Here is a 22,356-nt window from a genome sequence, read left to right as displayed (position 1 = left end):
TTCCAGTTTGCTCGTAGGACCATTTTTCACCCTCCGGAGCTTTCAGTAGGCTTCCCTGTTGGCTGATTTTTGCTCTCTGGGGAAGCCTCCTGAAGGCCCCTGAAGTCTCCGGAGGGCAAAAATCAGCCCTACAAGCAAACTGGAAGTAACTTCCCATTTGTCTGTAGGGCCGATTTTTGACCTCCGGAGCCTTTAGGGAAGCCTCATGAAGGCTACGGAGGTCGAAAATTGGCCCTACAAACCAGAAGTCACCATTCTCGAACTTCTGGGTTCCCCATAGGTCTGTTTTTTGCCCTCCGGAAGCTTCAGGGAAGATCCTGAGGCCTCCGGAGGGTGTCTGTGAGGGGCAGTGGAGGCTGTTTTCGGCCTCCCCAGGCTCCTACAAAGCCTCTGGCAAAAAAACCAGGGCAAAAGCAGGGGGGTGTTGCTGGTTGCATGCATGCGCAAGGGGGCGCGTGCACGTAGCATTATGGGTGTGGCATGCTGGCGCACGACCCCCTCTATTCTCTCCCCGCTTTTGGCACAGCAGCCAAAAAAGGTTCACCATCACTGATCTAGAATATTCAACAGTAGATGAGATCATATTTTAGTCAGGTAACTTAACACCTCTGAGGCAATTTGCTTGAACAGCTCAGAACTACAAGCATTTTAAATTTGGGGCATACTAGCTTGAAGGATGTGATCAATTTTATAAATCTGTCATATAGAGAATACTGCTGCTGAACAATTAGTGGGTACTATTCATGTATTTTTGGAATGTTAAGAAAAATAAAGGAAATATTTACCCATCTTAGAGAAATTTACCCATCTTAGAGAAATCATTTCCAACTGGGTACAATCAGTGACTGAAATAAACAAACTAGGTACTATGTTTCCTCAAAAATAAGACAGTGTCTTATTTTTTTTGATCCCCAAAATAAGCACTTGGCCTTATTTTCAGGTAGGTCTTATTATTTTTTGAGGTGCAGGTGGTGATGAGCATGGTCACCTCATGCTTATGTTATGCCTATTGCTTATGTTGCAATATTTTTGGGGAGGTCTTGTTTTCGAGGGAGGTCTTATTTTAGCACATGCACTCAAAAGCCTGATTGGCCTTATTATCCGGGGAGGTCTTATTTTTGGGGAAACAGGGTATCAAAAATAAACTAAAATAATCAAAAATAACAATGCAGAATATTTCCACCTTTGATTCTGTAGAAAAACAGAGGTCAGTAACACCAGTGGACATTTATGTGGCATTGACTGTGATCTCCCATCTGTTAGCTATATAATCCACAAGGTTTCATAAATAAAATATTTCATATTTATTTTTTCAATTTATTTAACATATTTTGTCTTAAAGTACAAACTGACATACAGAGTAATGTTTGCTATATTACATTTGAAAAAGCAAATGATGATATATTTTTGCCACTGTGTCATAAATAATGTTTATCATCAGAATATATGATCATCTGCCTTTACTGATAATATTAAATGTATATTTTATAGCCTGCCATAAAAAGTATCTGAGAAATGTCTGGAATTATGCCTGGAAAGTTAAAGTTAAAATCCTTTTTTATGCTCCCCTAGATTCACAATGAATGTTATGATAATACATATCTATTTTTCTCTACTCAATTATGTTATCTGCTGTGTTTCTTTTTGTGCTTTAATAAAAAACAAGCTGTCCATTTAAACATATTGTGAACAAGAGCAACTCCATTAAATATTCAAACTGTCCTTTTCTTGAACTAAAGGAATTTTAATATTTTATAAAGATTTTTAAAACTATTGTTGGGAAGACCAAAATCAGAAACTAAACAAACTGTTGGTATAACTCAAGGATCCAAATATTACCGAGAATAAAATTAAGTCAAACATGGGTGTCAGATTGTATACATCGGTTTAATATATATGGAACCAAAATATTGTAAAATATTTTTATGGTGGTGCAATGGTTAGAATGCAGTATTGAAGTATGACTCTGCCCACTCCCAGGAATTCAGTCCTGACCGGCTCAAGGTTGACTTAGTCTTCCATCCTTCCGAGGTCAGTAAAATGAGGATCCAGATTGTTGGGGGCAATATGCTGACTCTGTAAACTACTTAGAGAGAACTGTAAACCACTATGAAGCAGTACATAACCCTAAATGTCATTGTTGTATCAAGCACTTACATTTAGTTAGAAACTGATAGTGTGAAAGTTTTCACAAACTCAGAAAATTGGGGAAATTATATTTAATACCAGGCACATGAACAACCCTACATATGGATGAGCCTCTTGGATACTCTCCAGGTGGAATTACCTCCCATAGACCGATTAGATCACACAGGTTAGGCCTTCTCCGGATCCCATCTGCCAGCCAGTGTCGGCTGGCGACTCCCCGGGGGAGAGCCTTCTCTGTTGCAGCTCCAGCCCTCTGGAACTATCTCCACGTGGAGATCCGGACCCTCACTACCCTCCCGGCCTTCCGCAAAGCCGTTAAGTCCTGGCTGCTCCAGCAGGCCGGGGGGCTTTCGAAATATCCAACCCCTCGGAAATTGTGACTGTTGTATATTTTAATATGTTGTCTTGTGTATTATCCCCTTCCCTTGTTTTATTGTAAGCCGCCCGGAGTCCTTCGGGAGTGGGCAGCATACAAGCTCAATAAAACGAAAACGAAACAAAACAAAGGTGGACTTTCATCTCCCAGAAACCTCAGCAATTTCATGAGTTATTCCATATAATGTTGAGATGCCCAGATTGAGGAAGGCTGCCATAGGCTGTGTTTGCACATTAATCGATTTTGTGGCAAAGTAAACCTGGTTAAATTGCAATAGTGAAATTAATTATACCACAAACCTCTAGGGCTATAATAAATTCAGAAAACATATATTGACACTAGTTTGGGACAATTAAGTTCAGAAGAATCCAGATTATATCTAAGGAACATGTTTCAAATAACATCTCTCCCCATTATCATTTTATTTTAATGTTACAATGGACATGTTTCATCATTTAAACACATGCTTTTAGCCTTTTACACATTTGCAACAGGTGATGGCAAAAATGAAAATAAAAATTGTGCTGTAAAATGGCTAAACAAATGGCTTACATTCATTCATACAAAATTTAGAAAGCTTTTACTTAATATGGACATTTTTACCATTATGAAATATTGCATGATCTAGACACAAGCACTGAAAAGATATTTTGGATAAGGAGACTAAAAGAAATAACATAATAATGCATGTTCATGTAAATATGGAATAAAGTAGTTCTTCAAGTACCTGCTCACCAACTGTTTATGGCTTTAGGAAATACCATCATTGGCCAGGATAGAAAAAAAAGTAATTAAACAGTGTCCTGTTCTATTGAAAGCAATTGATTGAAATTATATTTGAAATTTTGAGACTTGAGACAGTTTGTTACTTGATCCCAAAATACATTTCTGTCTGGAACAAACTAGTCAGAAATCATGGCTCTATGAACCAGTTAGACCACTAAGATTTTATATCATCTTTTTTGTTTTTTTAATAGAAAAAGAACCACAGCTGCACAATTTAACGTTTTTCTCCAATTTACCAAGGACTCCCAAGCTATTAAAACTGTTAATATGTGTAATAAATATGTAATTTAATACATCTGCTTTTGACAATCCCAATGCAATGCTTGGTGCCCCCCCCCCAAAGTAAAGGATACACCCCATCTTTTTACACTGGTTCATTCCTGCACCCTTGTTTGTATTGTCACAACTCTCCGGGTTTAACGGTTTTTAAAATAGTAATTTATTTGCCGGGACTCCGAATACTGCCTTCTCCAGAAAAATTCTAACAGTGTTTGTAGTCCCAAAAACAGAACAGGGATTATTCAATGAGCGATGGCATTCTGCACGATTTTGCCGATATTGCTCTTGAAATGTCCAAGTAATGAAAGGTTGGCAAGCAACTCCCGTCTGAATTTAAATTTAGTGAGAATGTGGCCTATCCGAAGCTTCCATTGGTCACGTTTTAAAGCCAACGGTTAATTCTAGCAGATAATTGGGAACCATCAATCGGGAAGATCTTTCTCCATCGAGGTGACCGGTAGAAACTCCAAACTACTCACGGCACAAAACCAAACCTCACTCGCCTGGCGGGACTTTCTTCCATACATCTCCACCCCCCCCACCCCCATCCCGGGCTTTAACTGTCTCTGTCAGGTTCTGACCAAGTCGCCGGGTGAAGCCGAACCGGGCAAGCCGGCGCTCTCGGCTGATCATGATGGAGAGAGGCAAGAGAAACGAGGACGACGGCAACCTCCAGGTGCCCACACGACTCCGCGTGATTCTGCGGAGGGGAAGGAGCCGCCAGCGGGAGGGAAACTTGGCAGCAGCGCTGATGCAAAGCATGGCGCTGGCCGTGATGGGCACGGCGGGGGCTTATCCCAGCTGGGTGCTGGTGACCGGCGGAGAGATACAGATTGTGCTGGGAGCGTCTTGGGTCATCAATAAGGCCGGCCCCGCTTCCGGGTCGCTGCTGCTAGGCCCGAATGGGGCTCCCCTCCTGTTGGCCATCGCTTTCTGCTGCATCTTCAGCATCTTCATTGGCTCGTGGGCCCTGACGCTGGACTTCTTGGGATGGCGGCGGTGGCGGTCGTGGGCGCCGCTGTTCCACGCCTTCGCCACGCTGCTGATCGCCTGCGCGACGGCGCTCGGCTTCTGCCTCTTTGAGGTGATCGCCAGACGGATCCGCACCAAGAAAGAGTTTCGCGGGTATAATTTGTCCGTCAGCCCCGGGCAGAGCCTTTTCTTGGCCTCCCTGGCCTGCATCTTGGCAGCCGCCGCCACTTACATAAGCTTCAAAACCCCGGCTCTGATGGAACGCCCCACCCGGGATTTGGAAAAGCTCGAGGATTTAAGATTCTTCCCGAGCCGCGTTGGACTGGAACAATTTACCGACACCTCCGGAGCGTCGTTCTCTCTGGGGAATATATTTTCACTCGGGAGCGACTCGATAGACGACACGGCGCCAGAAAGAAGGGAACTCTACGAGTGCAAAAAATGCAGGAAACTGCATACGTCTCCCCGTGAATGTCCTCTAGAAAAACGAAGGCGACAGCAGGAAGCAAATAAGAACCTGAACGAGAGTTTGCAGATCTGAAACCCAAGTTTCTGCTCGGCAATCTGGAGGCCAAAATCGCACATTTTGGACAAACCTCAACAATCTCAATCTGAATGTGATAGGAAAGCAAGCCTCATGCACTATAGCCCTTTCCCGTATTTATTCTTAGGGTTATTTTACTTTGGATTGGAGAAATAATTTCACTGGGCATTCATTAATGGAAAATGAACGTCCTATGAAACTGACAGCTGAAAACTAAATGCAGGCATTTTATAATATATTAACCAGCAATTAATAAATTACTTCAGCTGAGTAAACCCAAATACATACAATTTCACCTTAAGTGTCCAGAGTTGCACAATTTTTCACCTTTAAGAATGTATTTCTACCACTATAAGCAATTTTGTTCAACTCAGACCAGCTACTTTTCAAAGGTTATTTCAAGTATTCCTGTGTGAATTAATGTTAAAATTCAGATCAGAACAGGAACTTAGTCTACAATTCTAAAAGTAACACAGAACTATCATTTCCAGAGATCACAGTATCTCATTTGAACCATTTGTTAGGAAATATCTTGAAGCAAGCCAGCTATCTTGCATGCCTAAACACCAGATAGGCTAGGTCAAGCTTTAGATTTGTATCACATTTTATTCAGCAGTTTACCTTTATTTTCTAGATGTTGTATGTTCTGAAGCATATCTGATTCTTCAGTTCTGTTTACTCCCCTCCCCCATTTGTTGATATCTGTCCTTGTATCTTGTGAGAGATTTATTATAGTTTGTTGTTGAGTACTATCTCGAAGGTGAAAAGGATGAACCAATTACACACATAACTGCCTTCGACAGATGCTTGGCCTTCAGATGCTTAAGATCCAAAAGTTTTATTAGTGTATTCAAAATGTAACAATAAGCTAACTTTGAATCTTGGATTTAAATATGCATTGTGCAAACAGAAATAGGCAAGATCAATTGAAAATATTTAAATGGGCATCAGTAAGATTTTTTCTTGTAAAAAAATTTTCAATTACATTTGTCATCTTTCGCTACACCACGTTGGAAGGAAAAACAAGCTTTTGTAACCTCAAATGGTGTTTCTCCATTTTCTTTTAAATATTGTAAACATTCTATTTGGGGATAAATAAGTGGACCAAGTTCAGTCATGTATTAAGGATATTCAGTTTTAAGCAATAAATTATTTAGTTTTAATGTAAAAATGCAATTATACTCTGGAGCTACAATTTTATCTATTCCATTTTAACCCCCTTTCAGAAGTTGTTTGCTGAAACAACTGGGGTGAGAAAAGTGACTAGTCCAAGGTCACTCAGAAGGCTTTGTGAGAAGTTGAAACTAGAACTCAAGATCTCCACACTTCTAGCCTGATGCTTTAACCCCTATACCAAACTGGCTTTCTTTTTGACATTTTAGTATATTAATTCCCTGGTTGGTCTGGTCGAATGTAAACTATACATCTCCCTTCCCCACTGGCAGTATATGATTTATTTCTAACCAGAAAAAAAGGAGCAACTAAGTTGCCATGTGCAAGCTCGAAGTTGGCTTTGTGATTTGGCAACCCCAAATGTTTCTAAAACTTATTTTGTGCATATTAATTATACTAATTAATGATTTGGAAAAAGTTTTCATATGACTGAATGTTCATTCTAGTTGGTGAATGCAGAAATATAATACTGAAATATTTCACCCTTGCTTTAAGTGGTATAAATAGAACATGGAAAGTGAAGTTCGGGATTAGAAGAGGAAATAAGAAATTACTACACCATTTCTTTAGACAAAAATACATATACCAACATAGTCTTGTTTTAAGTTTTAATGTTTATTTTCCCCAAGACAGCCTAGCCTGCATTCTACTTGGATAAATTTCACAAGCTAGTTTTCTGCTGCATCTAGTTTTAAACTTTTAACCATGTTTCTGATGACAAGGAATGCTGCAAAAATACTCTAGTCCAACAAAGAGTTATGATCACAAAATAATTTGTATCCATTCTACTGCATTTCAGAATTACCAGCTGATTTAAAAAAAAACACAAGGTAGAGATATAGATGCTAATGGTGGCTAACCTGGTACGTTTTCTTACAGCAAACTGTTGATCATGCAACACTTGTGCTCAAAGGGGAAGGCACAGCATTTCCTACAATGAGCCACCTTATAAAGAGTTTTCTTTTTGTACATATTTGTAATGTTATCTTTAATTTAGTGTGCAGAACCTCAAATTGAGGTATTATTCCAATTACAAAAACCACTTGCATTTTCATGCAAGTTAAGAATACAAAGTTCTCTCTAAAGTGGCTCAAAATAGATTGTTCATGGCTGTCTACATCTAAAGATAAAAGTCTAGAACAATTGGACAGATTAGGTGGTATCAACGGTGTTCAAACCATGACTTGATTTGTACATCTATTCACATCTCCAATCTTTTCAGCAGTACATATGCACCAAATTTTATTTTGAGGTTTCCATATCATTTTCATAGAAAACAAAGTTGAAAACAATTAACATTGAAACACAGCACGGTATTCTACCACAACAGAAACAGCTGGTTACAGGACTCAACAAAATCTAAAAATGAGCTATGCTGTAGATTACCGCATGCAAAAATAGCTTTATGTCATCTCTGAAAATGAAAAGATGATAAACATTGTTTTCTAGTATTATGATAATTTTGTGTACTGCAACACAATAGTTGGAAGAGGGAAATGTATGGATTCCATGCAAAAATCTACATAAAATAGTTTTGATGATATGGAAAACTTTTTTCTTTTGTAATAATGAACAATCATCTGGTGCAAATGCACAGGGAAGCCTTCCTCAATGTTTTCTGACTTTACAAGCAACTAGTAATAAGCCATACAGGAAATAAAATAACTAAAATTAAAAGGAATAAAATAAAATAAAAACACAGGCTGCAGGAGTAAAACCATAGTCTGCTGCTAAACCGGTCTCTTTTTTTTTTGTGTCCAGTGTTATAACACTTATGCACTCCTTTTGATGATTGACTAGGGTTATTATCAGCCCCCTGAAGGCAAATCAAGCTTGCATGCATTCACATACAGCATCACAACCATACTCTCGTACACACCCCACTCCAAGACTAGGAGTCTGCTTTATGAGCAAAAGAGCCCTAGATTTGAAAAACACGTGGCCCCACAGCACTGAGTCCAGACATTCACTCAATGTTGTCCATTCACACGGTGCTTCATTAGCAAGGCCTGGGCTCATTCTCCTTGGACTTATATGGGTATCCTATTCTCCTTTTATGCTTACATGGCTTGATGATAGAATAGTACTGCATTTCCCCCACAATTGCGCTAATTAAATCAATGTCCTTCCTCAGGCACTGAATTTCTTTGACCTGTAGCCCTTTTCCTTTGAACAACCTATATAAGCATTCAGTGTGAAGTTTTTCATTACATTTTGCCACTCACTCTCACTCGCACCCACTCGCCATCTTGACTTCATTCGGGCTTTTCTGTGATTCCAAATGAAATCTTCACATTTTCTTTCCCGATTTAATGCAGCAGCGGATCCCATGAGCCAAGCTTGATGGATCAAACCTTTTTTTATTCAGTGCTGCATTGTACCTAAATTCCAAAATACCACTCTAGAACTGGAACCCTTCTGCAGGTACATTGGCAGATGAATTGAAACCAAATGTTCCACCTTGTATTGTTTCAGGAACAAGGTTTGGATCTTCATCTATCTGTTAAGACAACAACAACAGAAAGATCTGGAATTAGATACTGCATAGTTATGAGGGACTATGCTGCATTTGCAGCAGGAACAAAGATTTGCTCCTGTGAGCTCCTCTTTTGATTTGTGGTGTACATTCATTCCTGGAAGTATTACAGATACGTTTTTGTTTAATGCCTGCCTTGGACAGCAAAAATGCGCAGTTACACTAGCGATGAAAAAATAACTTTGTGACCAATGTCTGCCATTACAATCTTCAGTCTCTCTATCTGTCATATATTTGCCTTTACAGTCAGTATATGTCAAGGGTGGATAATTTTCCCAAGCGGGCACTTGAGAAACAGACTGTGTTGGAGGGCCGAACTGATGTAACCCAATTTTATGTCCTCAAATTCCATCACCCCAGGCTGTTCCAGGCGAGAGACAAGTGCTATGGAAGTGCAGGAAAGTGCTTTTTCTCTCCTCGCTCTCCTGTGGTTGCCATCCGACTGAAGGGACACGAGGTGAGCCAGACTTGAACTCTTCTCCTGCCTCATATGGCACACTCATTAACATTTGATTTCTAATTTCTAGTTGACCTCATACTGGTGGGACAGGGACAGCCAAAGGGTTGGATGTGGCGTGGAGGTAATAAAATGCCCAGATGTGGTATATGTTGTCTTGTGCCTGACATATTCCCCCCTCCAAATCTGCAGAGCAGAGAGATTGCCTGAACAAGTGATCTCTTTCTGAGTTGCTTTTATCCACAGCTCAGCTTATCCCTAAAGTGTGCTAACTATAAATTAACAAACTCAGCACTGTAACCTTAATTAGTTGATCCTACCACAGGTCTTGCTGCCTGACATTGATAAGATCTTAATCAATTTCATCTTAGAGTCTGTTTGCTTCCCAAGTCACTCTGGCTTGCAGTGGGGGCTAACACATTCCTTTCAATGTGTATTCCCAACTATCTGGTTGCGGTAATTTTTTCCTCTCTAATGAACGTAAAACATCAATTCTTTTTCTGCTAATTATGCCAACATTGGGGTGACCATCTCAAAGAATGGCTGAATGGGGAAAAGGGCTACTATAAGATTTGCCCTTTTATCCAACTTCCTCATAAGTCATTCCAGAAACCTTCCCTGCCATTTGGAGCCATATCATTCTGAAGCTATAAAACAAAGAAAAACCAAAGTAAAATCCTAAGCATAGTAGTGTGCTTTTTCACTCAGCAATTGCTTCACTTAAAATCTGGCTTGCCAATTCCAACTGCAGTTGCTAAGTGAGAACTACCTGTAGTTTAAAAGAGCATTCTGTGGATTTTTCAAGATTAGTTTTGATCAAGGGAACCTCTCTTCCCCGTTTCTCTGTAACAGCTGCATAACTTTTCATGCATTGGGTTGGAGAAACAAAAAATAAAGTGGTTAAAAAAATAAAGTACTTCCAATTACAGCCCCTCAAACATAACAGCTTGGTACACATATTCATAAATAGAATTTACTTACATCATCTGAAGAGAAGAATTGATCAATGATCTCATAAGCCAGTTTGTAGATGTCTTCATTTTCATGATTTTGTAGTTGTTCAATTTTCTCCAATCCTATAGGCAAACCAAAGAAAAAGTTCACAATCAACTATAAGAAAATATTTTCAGGACATAATTATTTCTGTGACCGCATTTCAAGAAATAAATATGCATATTTTAGAGTATCAACATATCTGGATCTGTGACAAAATATCAAATAATTTAAACCAATAGAAATGTAATGAATTCAAATCTTTTACTTTTAAATCAAACAAATTATACCTCCACATTCTTCAATAAGGTTGGCTATGGTTTCTGCCTCATCATCAGCCATTTTTAATATATTACTTAGCCCATCCAGCACTACTTGCACGACCTGAGCATCTTTTACTGTTAACAAGTTGCAAAATGGAGGAATTACGTTTTGTTGAATTAGGTATGCCACCTAAAAACAAAAATAAATGGTATCAGGACCATAAATTACGACAATATTAAAAACAGCAAACTGTACGTATATTTAAAATGAATAGATTTTCATTATTTCTTAAACCGGAAAGGCATTATCTGCAGACTAGGGATTACATAGATCTTAATGATAAATCTGCCTTGATTTTTTTTAAAGTCAAGTATTTATAAATAGAATACTTTACCAGACTGAACACACATTTGATGAATTTAGAAATTTACAATTTCTAAGATACTGCATGTTCCTACTGATTTAATGTTTAAGGATGGGAATTTAATTTAATGTAAAATAATCCAGTTTTTTGATCTAAAGTTCTTTGCATAAATAGAAAAGTACTTTTCTGTACAAGTGTATCTATACAATCTTCACTCTAGGTAATCCCTGCTTAATGACAATTGGCACCAGCAATTCTGTCAGTAAGTGACAGTTGTAAAATGAGACATCAGATGATCATGACATGTGATTTTGCTGCTGGTTTCTACCTTGCTTGTCAGAAGCTAGCTGTGAGGCACACAAAAAGGGATCCTGTGACCACTGGATATGCAATGGTCATAAGTGTGAGGACTGGTCATAGTTAATTTCTCAGTGTTATCTAACTGAACATTCGCTAAACAAGACAGTAATTAAGCGAGATCTACTTGTAATTCTATTATGCCTCATCACAACCTATATGCTGACCTATGAATGAAGGCCACTGCAGTAAGAAGGGAACATACTAAAACATTCACTAAATTATAAATAAATATTATGTGCACTAAATACTGTTTATAATCTTTTGGTTTTAAATAATTGAAAATACGCATATTTTAATTACTTTAAAGAAAACTGAGATATTACAAATTGATCTGTAATGAGATATTTACCTTAACATTGTTTATTCTGACAGTACCCTTAAAGTACTATTATCTATTTCTACACCAGACTGATATAAATTTAAGGAATGTGAGGCTGAAAAACTGTTTTGAGACATTTTTGTTTCAGTTAACCAGAAGTAAAGCTATTGTAAAGACTTTCTTGAGTATAAACTTTAAAAGTCTCCAAAACAAATCTAATAAAAGTTATGTAATTCAGTTCTCAGCAGGCTTGCACTGGAAAACAATGGACTTTTATACTCCAATCTGAGACACCTGAAGAAAACACAAAACTCGACCTTTTAAATACCTTCTTCTAATTGGACTGTGCCTCCCATTTGTACTTCCATTTTAATCCCATCATATTCCCTTAACTCAAATATATATGAGATATTACTTACTTGATCTTTTCTTCCACTGATTGTCAGGTTACTGATAGCCCAAGCAGCTTCCTTTTGTGTACCAAAATCACCCTAAAAACATGAAAAAGTTGATACATTATTTTCAGCCCAGGCTTTCTTTAATAAGGTAAATGGAAGATTTTTAACGGGCAAACTTAAACATGAGTTTAATATTCATTTAATTTGTTAAAGCCCATTCTCCTGTCTCCCAAAGATTGATTTTTCCCCAGCATTGGGACCAAAATGGGTATAGATAGTACTTGAATTTTGAACTATTAACTGAGCATGCAATTTTATGACATTTTTTGCACTGGAAAGTGAACATTACGGTCATTAAACAAATCCATTGCTCTCCACTGGGATTTTTACCCAGAAACTAAAACTAAATGCAATTTCTGAAAAAACATTGTACATTGCCAATGGTCAAAAATGTGGTTATGTGACGGGGGGCATGGACATTGAAACTTCAAATCCGGGTTGTAAGTTCCTTTTTGGGGATTTGTCGTAACTGAACTATTGCTAAGTGACTGGTACTAAGTCAAGAACTAGCTGTACCTTAAACTATTAACTGTAGGAGATGATCAGGCTGAGCCTAAGGGAGGAACAAATGTGTCATCAAACTTGAGTCCCTTCATGCCCACGAGATCGAAGTCCAGCCCACCATGAATTCTGTTGACTCTTTATCTTCCACCAATTTGCTTTGATCATTAGTAGTTCATATTCTTGTAAAGAGCATTAGCATACAATAAACTTACATTCATTTGAACTGATTGGACTCCTGACTCCACAGGTTCACTCTTTCTCCCCATCTTTTCAACATCTACATGAAACTGCTGGGTAAGGTCATCTGCCAATTTGGGATTCAGTATCATCAGTATCTTTCAACCCTGGGCAACCAAGTTAAGCTGTCATGGTTCTGTCCCAGAATCTGGTGTTTGGTGGGGAGAAACTGTCTCTGACTCATTCCTACCAGATGGCTAATAGTACTGTGAATATCTGGTTATTCACTTAGACCTTTGATAGAAAAAGAAACTGCTGCTTCACTGCACTTGCCATCTTCTAATTTTAATGATTTACTGATTTTATTGCAATTTGATTGATGTGAGCTGTCTATCGTGGTTGAGAGTTGGGTTGCATAAAAATTTATAATTATTATTAACTACCCACAGCAGAAGATAGCTACAATGATTTGGGAGGCACAGAGTAATCTGTTTATCTCCTCAAGTCCTTTTAATCCCTTGAGTCATAAAACAATTGGGCCAAGTAGTTATGCATAGTTCTGCTTGGAGTTAACTTATAAGGCAAAATAAATAAATAAATAAAAAATGGAAAAAGAATAGAATACTAACCTAATTTCTATTAAAGGAGTGGAATAATCTTACTTGCAGATATTTGTATGTAGTAGTTTTAATGCACTGCTGCATTCATTTTTTACTGGAAACTATCCTATATATTACTTTTTATACATGGAGTTTTGTATTATAATTACTATATTATGAGTGCCATTTTATGAGTTGGTATACCCTCACAATCTCTGACAGTGCATCTCATGCTATCAAAACTGCAAAGATCCCAAAATATTGCCTGATACAATTTAGCCTTCAATTTGAGGAGCAAATATAATATCTGCTCTGTATGACAATTTACTTGTTTTAAAATATTAAATGGTACCTCGTCCAAATTTGGAAAACCAAGACTTCTGTGGCATTTACTGTACAATGTAGAAAGATGGCTAAAATAAATTTTGAGCTACTTCATTAGGCTACTGCTTACAGCAGAATTTCTGAACATGAAAAGAAAGATCCCCACTTTGTCTTCAAAGGAAACATTGCATTTAGTCCATTATGTCCTAAAGCATTTTGTTGACATATGACTGCCTTTGAAAGCATCTGGTGATTAATAACTGATTTGCACTGTAAAATTTGGTACTTGTAATGTTTCATTGTTGTGCAAGGAATATAGCAGTAGTAGCTAACAACTGAGAAATCTACTGATAAGATTGTTCATTACATAATTTACTACGGATTTAAAATATCTTAGTCTCTTTAATCAACTTTTTCTCTTATATAATTTCATTATCTAAGTCTTGAATTATAATTATTTAAGTGATATAATCAGCAGGTTGCTTGAGGATTGGTGCTTGCCTTGCTAGAAAAAAGCGAAGTTTACTGAGTTAAGTGAACTATCAGATAGACATATGTGCACCCACCTAAATAATTTAAGCAAATGTTTGACTAACCTTATCTAAAAGATGTATTATCATTGGTACAAGGTTAGCATCTATCACTGCCTGGACTTGCTGCTGATTTCCTGCAGTGATGTTAGATAGGAACCATACAGCTTCCTGCAACAAAAAAGAAAAGTTGAACAATACTTAAAGAACTATTACAAATTCTGAAAGTATAGCTTGACTCCTGTAGAGCTACATGGTTTTCAGTATGAACATGGTAAAATAAAATCTAGGTACTAGGTATCATTTAAGTTGCATGTTAACCTATTTATGTTGAAATTGTTCAGCATACATCTGCTTCCAAGATGAGTTCTATTTAAATAAGATAAGAACTAAGTTATAGGATATATACTTTTACCTATAAACAAAAACTATGCTTATCCCACTGAACTGATTTTAAGGTAAAGTATAAATGTGAAGTAATAAAATATAAAATTTGTTTTAAGCATTTTATTAAGTATTTGGGATGGTGTTGGTGTTATGAGTTATTTTTTAACCTTGGGCACTAGGTGTATAAATCATGGTTTTTTGTTTTTAATCCTTGTATATGCTCCAGAGGCCGCCTGAAATGTGCAACATTTATGAAGTTGTAGAATTTTACAATCTTCAGTTGATGAACTATTTAATAATGAAATGAGCCTAAGGTTAACCAGAATTTAAAGGGGTTGGATTCCCTTCTCATTGGTTTCAAACCTTGGTGACTATAGTAGTGATTTCAAACATGTTACATATATAGATTAAAAACTATATGAAAATATTAAGAGCACATTTTTAAAAATGGGCTTTAAAGCCCCTAGATCAGTTATTAAAAATGAAACATATTACTTGAGGTATGGTAGCATCCAGCTGTCATACTGTGCTTAGAGAATGATTTACAAGTATTACCAAGCCACTATAATGATAGTTTCCAAACTCTTGACCAAAGTACAAATTTCCATAGGACTTCAGGGCAATGAAATAATGGGCTGGCTTCATATAATATGTTAAATTATAAAGTAGATTGATTGGTTCAGCATGATGATTAAACAGCCAGTACAATTAATATTGAGCAAAGTAAGCCAACCAGGATTTGTTGTAATAACATAGTGCAATGCTGAACTGGATTAAAAATTCACTGGATTAAAAACTTGAGCCAATGATCAGAAAAGACCTTTAAACAAATATATTTAAATAATATATATTCTGGGTTATTCCCCTGACTACTCTGTGATAGTAGTTAAGAAAGTCTACTGAATACAGGTTTGGTGAGTTATTGTGACCAATTAATATTACAGTGAGCTGAGAGCTGGCCTTGTAAACTTAATGGTAAATATCAACTCATATTCTGAAGCCATGGATTTTTGAATAGTTATAGATGAACTGAACACTAATCTACAGAAAGCTAGAGGTGCTGTGAGAATAAATTGATAAATAAATCTAGCTAATGATATGCAGTACATTCACCCCTAGCTGAAAATCCAAGTATGAACTTGGAAAATTCTTCTGAAATTATGATCTTCTTGCACTATCTGTGCAAACTGGGATGGCAACATTCACCCCTTAGATTGATACATTAATGTTATTCACTATAGATATGGATTTTACTTTGATCTTACATGCATTGATTACATGTAGATTATGCTATTAAATGTAATCAATCTGGGCCTATTAGACCATTAGGACAGTTTAACTGATGCAAAAAAGAAAACAACATTAATTCTATGACAGCCATATATTATTGACATGTTTCCAAACAAATTCATAGTACTTATACTGGTCTTTTAAGACCTGAACATTTTGAGCCAGATATTTAAAAACTAACTATGCCCACATGAATCCATCTAGGCTTTAAGATCAATGAAAAAGCTCTAGTCCAAATTCAATAAGATTGGTAGCCTTGAAAAATTTATTTTTCTGTTCAATGGATCTATAGTCTCAAATCTCAGTGGGCTTTGGACTGTTTAGATATATTAAAATAAGTATAACACATTAAATAATTAAAATGAAAATAGCAAATATGTACAACATAGCCTTTAAGTTATATTTCACTTTTTGAATTTTAACATTTAAAGTCTATAATTGTATTTACTCTTTTTTGCTGCCCTAGAAAGGTCATTTTTAAATGAAATGAAATGTGCACATAAATAAAACTTTTGTCAAAACTTATAAGCATAATCAATTGAAATTTCTGTGTGTTTTTAATACTTTTTAAAAATGTGTATTCTTTATGAATAAAAACCATGTTTGGGCATTTTAAAATAATTAAACTGGACTCTTGGATCAGATTACATATTCATTTATATGACTAAAAGAACATGTCAGAGGTTTACATTTTCTAGATACAAACTGTGAACATATTTTGGGCTTTAATCACAGGCAATGTTGCAACAAAGGCCCTATGACTTAGCAACTGTGCCTCAGATGCACTCCGATATCAGCAATTCTTTTCAGTGTCCACAATTTGCATCATTATTTGGCCCTGAATGCTCACATGCACCACACACATTCTTACACACACACACACATACTTTTTCCTTTTCCATATTGAATAAAACAATCAAGCTCTTCGATTCACTCACATTCATCCCTCTACATTTTAACCTCCATTTCATCATTTCCAAGAGTTAGTAAGATTTGAACATAGCTGTGTTCACATGGAATCAATGGATCAGTTAATAATAATATTAATTTCTTATCAATAACATGTAATAGGTAACGCATACCTTATTAATTTTTTCTTTGGGGTGTGTCAACAAAGCAGGAAAATGTGAAAGAGCTTCACAATTCAGAACTACCTGGGTTTGTTCATCAGTGCCAGTAACAATATTGCCTACAGCTCTGAGTGCTGCAGTCTAGGGGGAAAAAAATCAAACCTGGTGGTCAAATAATATGTTAAAAAGGAAATAATTGGTGATTCATTGAAAATATTAATGCATTAATATCATCCTTTCACCAGATTTAAGTTATTTACTGTAAGCTGAATGCTATCAGTAAAAAGATTCCAGAAATAAACATTTTAAAGGGCCAAGTATTATCCAGGGAAATAGATAATTTGGTACTCCTATTCTAAGGACAGAGTCAAAAATATTGTTCATTTATTTGAAATGCCATTTCAAACCAAAAACAAAGGCTATTCATATCAGAATACTTTACAGCTTTCATTTTGAGAAAATGACAACTCAAAAGATTTGATATATTAATTTCTAATGTAGAGCTTCCCCTATAACCCAATTTAAGGAAAGAAAGCTTGCAGAATACTTACTTGTACTTTAACTTCCTGATGGCTGAGAAGAGGAACCAAATGAGGAACTATCCCAGAATCTATCACCATCTGAATCTGTTCATTGCCTGAATCCGTTAGGTATGAGAGGGCCCAGACTGTATCTACCAATATCTAATTAGAAGGGGGGAAATGCATCACAACTTCACAAGCAACAAAACAATGAGATATTCTTCCAGACCATAAAGTGATCCATTGACCTAGTGTGGACTTTAACATCAATCAAGTACTGTGCTATAATTGCTAATCATTCAATTTCATCTTCAGTTCTCTTGCCCTCTGTCATGGTTCTGTCCATTTTACTTTGTTGTCCGCTACACTTGCTTGTTTGGAATCCTTTTAGAACCCTCCTTCCCCAGAGTTCACTTTCACCTTCATTTCTAACCATGAATTAATTATAAAATATGTATCAAACTTAACTTCTTGCTATTCTCAGAACATTGTGTATTGTTATATTGCATGTGTTTGGAAGAAAATTATTAAAACTTGTTTATGTATCCCAGACACATTTTTGCACCACTCATCTCAAAGTAAAGTAAAGTAGTGTCGGTGCGTAGTGCTCTGCCCGTCTGGAGTGGGAGTTGCGTGAGCGCCTGTTCACACACACCCCTGCACCTCTCAGTCCTTACCATGACCTAGGCCAAGTCTCCCTGCAGGACCAGGGCCAGGGCTGCCGCAGCCGCCACCACCATCCCAGCACTGAGGCCGGCTTTTTCTGAAGCCAGTAGGGCCAGCCGCCTGCAGGCCGAGTCTGGTTGTGTCTGGCTGCCGGAGGACTCTCTGCCCCAGCTCCTGGAAAACTCAGCAGCAGGCAGATGGCCCAAGCTGCTTCTCAAAAGAAGCCATCCTCAGTGTTGGAATGGTGGCTGCAGCCCTGGCACTGCAGGGAGAGGTGATCCAGGTCGTAGTGAGGACTGAGAGGCACATGGGGGGGGGGGGGGGAAAGGCGTTTGCGCAACCCCTCCCTCCAGCTGAGTAGAGCACCATTCACTGACCCAGTGGTATCCAAAAGATGCCAAGCTGCACGAACGCCGGTTCCCCCTCTCCCCAACTGTTACTCGGCTTGGCATCTTTGGTATACCGCTGGGTCAGTGAATGGCGCTCTGCCTGGTTGGAGAGGGATTGCCAGGCGGCTGCTCTCTTGTAAGCGGGCTCCCGAAGAGTCTGGCTCCAAAATAATAAGCCCCTCCCCCCCAATAATAAGGCCAAGGCCATATTTCAGGGGTCAAAAGAAAATAAGACATTGTCTTATCTTCGGGGGAAACATGGTATATAACTTTTCAATGATTAAATTTGAGAAAGGGTAATAATACCAGGAAGCCATGGTTAAGGGATTATTTGCAACATTCCTTGATATGTAGAAACACACACATATTTACTTATTTGAGATAGCAGTGATTTCCTGAAAGGTAAATCTAATAGATTAATGTATATTTAAGTAGGTACCAATTCTGATAGGGTTCTGTATTTTGTCTTTAAAGATATCTTACAAAATATTTTATTACTCACATTTACATCTGTGTGATGAATTAAGACACACAATGCTGGGAGGATCTAGAAGAAACAAAAAAGGGTACAAAATTCAAAATCATGCAGTAAGATCCAAACTGATTAATTTCCAACGAACAAGTAGATTTACCTCTTGAATTGTTTCCATTGGTGGAGGTGGGTCTTTGTGACGGCATAGGTTGACCATTACCCAAGTTACATTTCTTAAGAAAGTTATTGGAATAGATGGACTGATGAATGACAGCAACGGCTTCACCACTCCAAGACTAATGACATAATCTCTACATTGTGGCCCATCTCCTGTATAAATATTTAAACATTTGTAATATATTAGTAAAAATATCTGCACATATTTTCAATGCAAGGGTGAATAATTCTAATAGACTACTATTAGAAATGCTTGTCTTTTAGGCTAAGCAATCTAAAGACTGCCATTTCCCTGTATGATATCTCCTGCAGGAAAAAAAATCCTAATCCCATAAATCCATTCCACTGAGAAGTTGCTCGTTATTATACATTTCTTAATATTCATGGCAACAAACATGCTCCTGCCTCTGATTTTCCCTACAATGCTATGAGATAGATAGGGCTGATGACTGGCCCAGTCATCAGCCAGCTTTCCTGTCTAAGGGAGACCTACCACTCAGTCTCCTTTATTACTATACTAAAATGGTCCTTCTCTACATCAATAATTGTTAAACTGAGAGTAAGTACTCCAAGGGATAATTTGGGCATGTCCTGGGGGTAATGGAACAATTTGTAATTGCTTGTTTGTGAGTTGAGGACTGCTACTACCAAAATGCTTGCATAAAGCAAGAAATTCTGTGTGTTTGTGTGATAGAGAAAGGGAGGGAATGGGGGAAGAAATAACATTACAGTTAGACCTCGACAACAACCACAACTGAACCCACATTTTTTGTTGGTAAGCGAGATAACTATGTTTTGCCTCATTTCACGACCTTTCTTGCCAGTTGTTAAGTGAATCATTGCAGATGTTAAGTTAGTAAGATGATTGCTAAGTGAATCTGACTTTGTATGTCAGAAGATCGCAAAAGTGAATCATATGCTCCCGGGACATGTGAGTCACTTGTCAAGCATCCCAATTTTCATCACGTGACCCTGAGGATACTGCAATTGTTATAAGTGTGAAAAATGGTCACAAATTACATTTTTCAGTGCCGTTGTAACTTCAAACAATCACTAAATGAACTCTTGCAAGTTGAGGACTACCTATATTTCATACCAGGAAAAGGGATAACTGGATTGACATGTGGTCCACTGCTCTAGATAGTGGATAGCCTATGAATATTTTAAAATAAATAAAGCACTCCATGTTGGGAAACACCTAGCTGTGCAAGGTGACAAGTGGGAGACCTCAAGTTTGGAAATAGTCTAAAATCCTTGCAATGAGATCCAGAAATAATTCCATTTAAGCTCCATAAAGATAGATCTGTTTCCATTTGAGGTTGACATCCAGGAAGATTCCTGTATAACAGGCAGAATATAATAAAGTAGCAAGCTTGAACTCTTCACGTGTGGGTCTGGTTGTTTGTGTCTGACACACCATGAATGAAATAATTCATGTTTTCTATTCTTCCATATAATTTTATCAGAATATACATGCATATCATTAAGAGATACTTTGGAGAAATGAAGAAATAAAGATTACGTATAAAGTATTTTTGAGAAAAAGACTAATATTAATATTGCAGTGCAAGCCTGGCAAGTTATTAAATGTTAAATTACTGAATCAGCATGTTTTATATAAAATATAACAAACCTATGATATTGCCTAAAGCCCATACTGCTTGTTCACAAACATTTTGATGGGGTGAATGCAGCAACCTCAAAAAGAGTGGGACAGCATCTGCAAAAAAGACATAAATTACTTAACTGTTTCAAAGCTCAAAAACATACTCTTAGTATATGACTTTAAGCGGATGGATAATTAAAACCAAAAGCCTTAATTTCTGAGAGCTGCCAAAATGAGAAACAATACAGGCAATCCTTGACTTGAGACCCCAAAATTTCTGTTGCCAAGCAAGACTGTTGTTAAGTGGATTTTGCTCTATTTTATGACATTTCTTGCCACACTTCTTAAGTGAATCGCTGCAGTTAAGGCAGTAACAGGGAAATTAAGTAAATCTGGCTCCCACATTGACTTTGCTTATTAAAAGATTGCACAAGATAATCACATGACCCTGGAATATTGCAACTGTCCTAAATATAAGTCAGTTGCCAAACATCTGAATTTTGATCACATGACCATGGGAATGCTGCAACATTTGTAGGTGTGAAAAATGGTCAGAAGTCACTTTTTTCAGTGCCGTTGTAACTTTGAACAGTCACTAAATGAACTGTTTTAAGCCAAGGACAACCTGCAGTCCTACTGTTGGAAGAATCAATTCTATTCAGTACAGCAACAGTTGTTTCTGGACAGTTACATTATGGAATATGCAGATTTTCTAAAATCAATTATACAATATATAATTCTCCAGAAACTTAAAAATAATAAGAAGGGAGAGTCCATCATACTCACCAGCATATATCAAGCTAATTAGAGCCGGCAATATTTGTTTTCATTAAAAATATTTTCATCACTCTTTTTTACTTAAAAAGCACAGACCTGTTCTTGGCCATGCATTAGTCAGTAAAAATGACTTTAATACACTGTCTTTATACAACCATATTTTAGTTTGCTTTTACTAACTTGTTCAAAAGCAAAAAAAAATCATAACCTGATATAAAGTAGTGGCTGGATACCTCTGATCTACTCTATGTTAACAGAATTAAAACTCTCAGCAGCAAGCTAGCATGACCAATAGAGTTTAGCAAAAAGTAGAGGATAACAAGTTCCACCCCAAACATATTCCCCATTAGACAAATTATTATTCATTAATAAAAACCAATTATATAAATTAAAAACAAGGCATTTATAATAAGCAGGACACTAATTCTGAAATATGTTAAGAAAACCAAGCCTCCACCAGTATTATAGATTAAAAATGAAATGTCTTATGTAAGATAAAGGTTACATTTAAATTTCATATCTGATGCAACTATTTTCAATACATTAAAAATAATGTATTGAAAGACAGGATGAAATATTTGACTGCAAATTTCTGCAAAGAAATTTCAAGGCCAAAAATAACATTTAAGTGAGGAATCCTATTTTAAAAAGTCAAATTATTTAATCTCAAGTAAGTTTACATTAATTACACAAACCCGCAATATTGTTTTGAAATAGTTAAATGTAACTCAATTTTCTAAACCATACTTTAATTTAACAATGTTGTTAAAGTGGAGCTCTCACCTCACAATCAGGAGGTTGTGAGTTTGATCCTAGGTAGAGGCCTCCATGTAGGGTC

The 22,356-nt window shown here is 37.0% G+C and overlaps 2 protein-coding genes and 1 non-coding gene across 3 annotated transcripts in view; 1 reads left to right on the top strand and 2 right to left on the bottom strand.

Moving 5' to 3' along the window:
- Nucleotides 1–3,998: 3,998 nt before the first annotated feature.
- On the top strand, nucleotides 3,999–6,276 carry LOC148043552 (uncharacterized). The gene has a single exon (XM_087725304.1). It carries the CDS (start codon nucleotides 4,221–4,223, stop codon nucleotides 5,100–5,102), a length of 882 nt encoding a protein of 293 aa, XP_087581430.1. The 5' UTR covers nucleotides 3,999–4,220; the 3' UTR covers nucleotides 5,103–6,276.
- Nucleotides 6,277–6,872: 596 nt separating this feature from the next.
- The window catches only part of KPNA4 (karyopherin subunit alpha 4), a 28,161-nt gene continuing 12,677 nt past the window's right edge, over nucleotides 6,873–22,356 (bottom strand). The window contains exons 8-17 of the mRNA XM_014067942.2: nucleotides 20,769–20,855; nucleotides 19,119–19,288; nucleotides 18,989–19,033; nucleotides 17,462–17,593; nucleotides 16,923–17,051; nucleotides 14,230–14,334; nucleotides 11,991–12,062; nucleotides 10,555–10,717; nucleotides 10,253–10,347; nucleotides 6,873–8,778 (exon numbers count right to left, since the gene is read on the bottom strand). Of these exons, the coding sequence (XP_013923417.1) occupies nucleotides 8,680–8,778; nucleotides 10,253–10,347; nucleotides 10,555–10,717; nucleotides 11,991–12,062; nucleotides 14,230–14,334; nucleotides 16,923–17,051; nucleotides 17,462–17,593; nucleotides 18,989–19,033; nucleotides 19,119–19,288; nucleotides 20,769–20,855 (1,097 nt within the window). The 3' untranslated portion in view covers nucleotides 6,873–8,679. The remainder of the gene's footprint in view (nucleotides 8,779–10,252; nucleotides 10,348–10,554; nucleotides 10,718–11,990; nucleotides 12,063–14,229; nucleotides 14,335–16,922; nucleotides 17,052–17,461; nucleotides 17,594–18,988; nucleotides 19,034–19,118; nucleotides 19,289–20,768; nucleotides 20,856–22,356) is intronic.
- LOC148043551 (small Cajal body-specific RNA 7) lies at nucleotides 16,475–16,819 on the bottom strand. Its single transcript, XR_015698117.1, has one exon.

Source organism: Thamnophis sirtalis, unplaced genomic scaffold (genome assembly GCF_051295495.1).
Source record: "Thamnophis sirtalis isolate CommonGarterSnake01/CBP01778 unplaced genomic scaffold, rThaSir2_p1.2 scaffold_11, whole genome shotgun sequence".
NCBI lineage: Eukaryota > Metazoa > Chordata > Lepidosauria > Squamata > Natricidae > Thamnophis > Thamnophis sirtalis.
Note: the sequence above shows the minus strand (reverse complement) of the source record. Positions and strands in the feature narration are given on the sequence as shown.

What these genes read in the sequence shown, in the direction of transcription:
- LOC148043552 (XM_087725304.1), top strand. Translation starts at nt 4,221, where the DNA reads ATGATGGAGAGAGGCAAGAGAAACGAGGACGACGGCAACCTCCAGGTG.